The sequence below is a fragment of the Parasteatoda tepidariorum genome, chromosome 9 (genome assembly GCF_043381705.1).
Source record: "Parasteatoda tepidariorum isolate YZ-2023 chromosome 9, CAS_Ptep_4.0, whole genome shotgun sequence".
Classification (NCBI taxonomy): Eukaryota; Metazoa; Arthropoda; class Arachnida; order Araneae; family Theridiidae; genus Parasteatoda; species Parasteatoda tepidariorum.
The window spans coordinates 12,871,901-12,879,171 of NC_092212.1; the positions used below are offsets into that span (position 1 = coordinate 12,871,901).

The 7,271-nt window shown below is 27.6% G+C and overlaps 1 protein-coding gene across 1 annotated transcript; it reads left to right on the forward strand.

Moving 5' to 3' along the window:
- Positions 1-1,056: 1,056 nt before the first annotated feature.
- Positions 1,057-6,014, forward strand: LOC107452419 (zinc finger protein 596). Its single transcript, XM_016068892.3, has one exon. It carries the CDS (start codon positions 1,472-1,474, stop codon positions 2,840-2,842), a length of 1,371 nt encoding a protein of 456 aa, XP_015924378.2. The 5' UTR covers positions 1,057-1,471; the 3' UTR covers positions 2,843-6,014.
- The last annotated feature ends 1,257 nt before the right edge of the window (positions 6,015-7,271 follow it).

The following is a 7,271-nucleotide window of genomic DNA, read 5'->3' on the forward strand; positions in this document are numbered from 1 at the left end:
TATTTATATATATATATATATATATATATATATATATCTTTCAACTAACAATTTAATTATTTAATTCGTTATTAAATTCTTTTAAAGGTAAGAGAGCTTCAAGGAATTTTTTATACAAAATGAACTATTAATTTTAAACAATAAAGGTAATACATTGCATTTACAATCGGATAAAGTTTATTTTATAGTGTTTGTTTTGTTTTTAAATAAAATTATTATGCTGTGAAATCGTAATATCTATCATGGATTTTTTTTTTCGCTAATACTGTGATGTGTAATTTCTTCTACAACTTTTGTAGGCATTTCGACATTTTAAAAAATTTGATTTGTCAGATATTATATTTACATCGATAAAATTTTATAAAATATAAGGTTAGAAAATCTTTATAGTAGATAGTGCTTAGATAAAGTGTCTTGAAAACAATTGAATATTTTAAAAAAAAAATTTTTTTTTTCTTTAATCTTTCGGTATGATATCGGAAGCGATTTATCTAATATTAGAAGTTGTGCAAGATAATGTTAGATTTTACTGATTTCCTGATGTCATCTAATATTAGGTGCTACTTGGTTAAGTTACAGTTTGTCTAAAGTAAGTACTCCCCTAGCCTTTTGTCTGGACCCGTTTCGGTGACTATAGTAACGAGGTATAACTATTTCAAATAGGGGTGTGGGATCATTGTATAGGACAGGTTTCGGCGAGAGAAAGGGAATCTTTTTCTTCAGCCTACTGTGTTAGCCCTAGAGAGTGAAGTGAAGCTACCCTCCTTGAAATGCTTGATTCTTGTTTCCATAGCAGTAGACTGCCTCAGAGTATGTGGCGGGCTGAATTAAGTAAAAAATTTTATTAACTTTAAAAGTAAAAATACAATTTGTTATCCATTTTCATATTTTATTATATTGTTATATTCTGATGCAGAACTATTACAAATAAACACTTACTATGAAAAAATGGTAATAAAAATATTTTCTTGATGCTGATAATAAGATAGAAAACAAAAAAAAGGTAAACCTAAAAACCAGTTTTTCAGTTGCCATCGGAAAAATAAAATCTGCACTTCCTTACATCTACGACACTTGCTGCTAAGCAACGCATCATTGTAGTGCTAAAAATTAGCAGTTCGTAAGAAACTGTTAGCAGTTGCTAACTGTTGATTAATATTAGCACTGCTAATTTAGCTGCCAAGCATTTAGCAGCCCATCTCTGGTCAAATGTAAACATGACGAAGAACCCTATGAAATTTTCTTGTTCGGGACAATGACCCAGTTCGATCTTAATTATTCAATTATTGAATGATTAATCACTATTTTGTGTTTAGTTTTCTGATTACGAGTACATAGTGTTTAATTTGTTTCCTTTACTCTAGTTGAGCTAAAAAAAAACTTTATTTTGCGAAAACCAAAAAATAAATCGCTTTATTTAAGACTAACGTTTACCATTTTGTTCTTTTGATTTCTCTCCTAACTCTTCAAGATGAGTGAAATAGATAAACGTCCCGAGTGTAAAATTTGTTTCAAACGATTCAGTAGAACGGCTAATTTAACTAAACATCTCAGAATACATAATGATGACAAACCATTCCAATGTGAAGTGTGCCATAAGAGATTTACTAATGCTTCAAATTTAATCAGGCATTGCATGACTCACACAGGTGAGCGAAATTACCAGTGTTCCATGTGTTCAATGAAATTTACCGACCCTTCTAATTTACGGAGACATGTGTTAATGCACACCAGTCGAAAAGCCTACCAATGTGAGGTGTGTTTTAAAAACTTTTCTAGTATATCTAACTTGCAAACACACAGCCGCATACATACGGGGGATAAACCGTATGAATGCGGTGTGTGTACCAGAAGTTTTACTCAATCTTATGACTTGAAACTACATCAATATGTCCATACTGGTGAAAGGCCTTTTATATGTGACTATTGTCCGAAAACCTATTCACATCCGTCAAATTTACGAAAACACCTCTCCAGCCATTATCGAGAGATGACTTTTGGAAAAGCACGTAGAGGTAGGGCAGCTAAAAATATCCAACCAACAGAAAGTGAAGAAATCCTACCCGTGAATGATATTCATACTATATATGATCCTAATGACATTTCTAATAGCGAAGAAACTTTAACTGAAGGTAATAATGAAGCGACATTTAATATTTCTGGAGATATTGAACATAGTAAAGGTGATGAAACAACACAAAGTGATGTTAATCCTGCAGAAGACACTGATAAAAATTATAAATGTGATGTTTGCCACAAAGGTTTTTCAACATTATCTAACTTACAATTTCATGCTCAAAAGCATAGGGGTAATAAACCATATGAATGTAGCATCTGTAACAGAGGATTTTCTCAGTTTTACGATTTGAAACTGCATCGATATGTGCACACGGGTGAGCGTCCGTTCAAATGCGATTTATGTACTAAATGTTACTCTCATCCTTCTAATCTAAGAAAACACCATAAGACGCACAGTTTGGATGTCAGTACAGATGGAAAGAAAAAGAAAAATACTAACAATAAGAAGCGTAATATAAAAGCCAAAAATGTCAATGTTGATCGAAGGAAAGGGAAAAAAAGAAAGGTATCAAAAACTAACAACGAGAGTCAAGATATTAATACCAAAAGTGCTGAACTGAAAGATACTGATAAAAATGATACGGCGGACATAAAAGCAGACAACAAAATAAACAATTCTGAAAGTGATGAAACTGGAAGTGTTTTAACTGAAACTAATGATGATGAAAATAGTAAAATAACTAATAGTAATGAGGATATTATATATAATGTAGTTTATAATATTATAGAGATTTTAACACATAAAGAGACTCATGGTAATTGATAGGTTACTTGCTAGTTGATGCTTTTATAATAGTTAAGGTAAAAACTACACTTTATTAATGGAAATAATAACTTTTTTTGTATAAAACCATACTTGAGCTTTTAAATGGATTTGTGAAATTCCCCAAATATTTAAATGCCTTGACTTTAATTATCTTACTCAACTTTTTTTCTATTTCATAATGCTAAAGTATTAGTTAAAATCTCTGTTCACATGTAAAGCAGACTTTAAATGCCATTTTGCTGATATAATATCAATCGCCAGTGCAAGTAAATTCAACAATTTAATTTATTTATACTGTTTATTTTCCAAGAAAATAAAGCATTCACCTAATAAAGTTTAAAAGAATAAAAAACTGTTAATTTTACTTGCATTTTGCGATTTTGCTTCGACTGCACCAGCAAAATAGAAAAGTACAGAAACCCCCTAAGGTTGGAAATTGAATTAAAAATAGGTTTTTGATGTGTGATAATTTTAAATATGGATAGAACTGTCATATTAAAAGCAAGTCATAAAATCCTACTTACTGTCAAAAATTTCAGATATAACATTTTTGTAATATAAGCTTAAAATTACAAACATAATTACAATTATCGAAGTATATACGTTGATAATCATCAACTCTTATGTACTATTTTTTTTTTTTAACATTTAAACAGCATTCTAAAATATCTGTATTTTTTTCTCCTTACAGCTTAAAGAATTATTATTTCAGAAAATGTAAATTTTTTTTGTTTTTTTAAATAAATATATTTATTATGCAGGGGTCTGTCCTGGCCAAATTTACTACCGTTTAGCGGTACGTTCACAAATTCAACTTTAGGAAAAATGATAGCTTCACAAAATACTTTTTCTCAAAATTTTATTTTTGTATCCCATAAGAAACTGTAAATCCACATTTTTGTGTTGATTTCTTAATATAATTTTTAATTTTCACAAATTATGTCTAAATTTTCGCAAATTAGGTATCTCTCAGAAAAACCTAGACAGACCCCTGTTATGTATACTTATGCTTGTTTTTTTTTTTTTTTTAAATTTGCTTTGTTATTGGAAGATAATTTTTTTAAATTATGTATTACTTCATTCATTAGGTTCTTTAAAGTATTTAAAGGTTTTGTAATAATCTTCAAACACTTTTAAGAATTTGCTATATAATATCAATTAAGAATTTAAGAATTTGCTATATTTGAATTGAATTGTATTACATATTAGGAATTTCATGATAATTTTCAATTTCAAAATTCATATTAATTTCAAAGTATTTCATTATTTAACATCTAACAGTAATTATTACTTAGTAAAATATTCATTGAGTGACCTAATTTTGTAATGACCTCATTTGAAATTAAAGCAACAAAAATTGTTTAAGTGGTATTCATATTTTTAACAGTTGTTAATTTTTATTATTAAATTTTATTATTTTATTTTTATTATTACGATTCAAATTATATGTTGTAAAACAGCAATTACCTTTTTTCCTTTTATGATTTTTTCAGCCTTCACCTTAGGTTTTTGACAGTTTAAACCAGTTTCAATACTTATGTCCAAAATCTAACATGATCTATCCAGATCATCGGTTCCAAATTTTTAACGGCTAGGGAAGCCACCCTAAATGATTGAGCATCTTTTGGCAGCACCTCTAATTCTAAGTTAGTAAACACAAATTAATAGCTGTGAACATACTGACAAAGAAAAAACAATTATTTTGATTACATTAAATGTGAAGAATGAAATTTATTCAGTCATCATTTGATTATTTTATATAAAAGTTCGATTAAAAATAAAAGTGCAATTTTCTATTAATGCCTATTCTTTTTATAATTTATTTAGTACTATATTGTTATTGGAAGAAATATTTTAAAAAAAATTTAACTACTTTTTTAAAGCAAGATATAAAATAAACAATGGTTTAATGTTTAGATATACATATATGTAATAGGTTTAAAAATTTTAACTCTCAAACCCTTTCGAGTCCTACAGAACACCATTTGGAAGCTGCTGATCCAGATCAACCTATTAAGTGACAGACTTAATCTGTAAATTAGCTTTAGGGTCAGTCTGAAATTTATATTTCTAATATAAATGTGTGATTTTGCTATACTTGTTTTACATAATTTTTCTTTTAATGACTACCTTTTGACTCTTTGGCATTATGTAAGCACTTAAAGAGGAGTGGAGGTTTGTGATCTGTTTATTTTTGCTGACAAAGGGAAGAAGAGATGTGAGAGATAAAAGTCTTATTATTTTCAAAAATATTTCTAAATGCAATAAAAAAATGCTGCCAAAAATTCAATTGAAGAAATTAATTAATTTTGCAGAAAAAAAAAAGTTTTTTTTGAAAGAGTTACAGAGGTTATACTAAAGATTATAAATTGAATAAAAATATGTTTGGTTTTTGCAAAGTTGCATCTTTTATTTGAACTTTATTCTAAAATTAGATTACTACATTCAAAGTTAAAATCGAGAGGGTATAGCAATTGTAAGCTTGACTATGCTTCTGTGAGTTGCTTATTTTTGCTGAGGGAGAAATGGAGTGTTCAACATTGCCAAAAATGTATTTATGTAGCATTTAAATGACTCTTTTGTTCAATATATGTTAAAATACACTATTTCGAAGCTTAAACTAAACCAAAAGTTATTTACTATATAAATTTCATAATGTATGTTTTTTGGTGTTGTATTTATAATTAATCAAAATTTTTGTGTGTGATTCCTAATTGCTTTAATAATTTGATCTGAAAAAAAGGGAATCAATATTTTTTCTTTCTGCTATGAGTCAACTATAAAACGTATTAGTGCAAAAAAAAAAAAACATTTTTGTTTTAAAGCATTAGCATTAACCTAACCTAATTATTAACCTAAGGAAATAACTCTGCGCTATGAAGGTTAATGCAATTCCGGTGATGAAAAAAAAATCTCGGTAAAATTTGTATGTATAATAAATATAACTGCAAATAAACTGTCCAAATTTATTTACTTTAGATCAAAGTTATTATATTTCTTATCGAAAACATAATTATTATGCTTGTGGACGATGGATGGAATTTTGTATAAATTGAATTGGTTCTGTGTACAAATTATATAATAAATGTATTTTTATAATTGTTTTCAAAGACTTGTAATTCTGTTATATAATATGATTAATAAAAAAATAAATTTCATCTTTATTATATATTTCTCTAATGTTGTTATTATTAAAGTCAAACCTTATTTCAGACTATAAGCAACAGCTGTTATGTGACCAATCAATAGCATACATTCCAATTTTAATTTCTGATGTTTGTATTTTTCGGAGTGCTAGGTTGAGGTAGGAATGTAAAATATTTAGATTTTGATTGAGGAGGAATCAATTAACATGAGGGAAGTGATACTAATATTTAAATAAGGAAATAGTTTTTAAATTTTATTTATTGAAGGTGGTAGAAATTTATGTGATAATTTTTCTGACCAGTTGCTTTTAATTTACATTTTTTCTTTTATAAATTTTAATTGACATAATTTGATATACACTGATCTTGTATTATGCTATAACAAAATTTTTAAAATTGAAATAAAATTTTTTTAACACGAAGTAAAGAATTAATGAAATAGAGTAAATTTTCCTACCAGGCCTCCCAAATCGTTCCCCTTTTCCCATTTGTTCCTATTTTTAGTCTCTTGGGACTGCTTTATAATTTTATTCTTAAATTTTTTTCATTGAAGTAATTAAACTAGATTATCTCATTTCTCAATATATATATATACATATAAATGTGTATGTGTATATAGCGCACCACAGCAAGAAAAGTGACACAAGTCAAAAAACAGAAATTTGAGGTTATGTCAATAGAAAATATGTATGAAGTGCCCCATCAATCTCAAAAAGCGTCTCATCTCTAGATTGTACTATTGCCGAATAAGTTTTATAGTATTATGTAAGTTGACTTTTCTGAAATGCTGTTTTTGACTTGTGTCACTGTTTTTTGACGGGGTGTGATATATATTAGGAAGTGGTGATTGTGACACGAAGTGAAAAACCCTGAAAATTTTATGTGCCAAAAATCGATATTCAGATAACAATTCATATACCATACATGTTTCATATAATTTTTTGAACTAACATTTATAATTAAATTACCCTACTAACGAAGAATATCACTTTATAATAATTTAATTCAAGAAATTACTTCTTTCAAAAATCGCGATTTCGGATTTTAAAATCTTGTGAATATGAATAGAGATATTGGACTTCAAAAACACGAAATTCGATATTGAATTTTTAAATCGCGTCAATGTGATTTACGATGTATAATTTTTGAATCACGTGAATAATATTCGGAGTGCACAGTTTGTAATTCACATGTAAATACGAAAATCGATATTATAATCGCATGAATACGAATTGCAATATTGTATTTTAAACTCTTGTGAATAGAAATCAATATTGGAT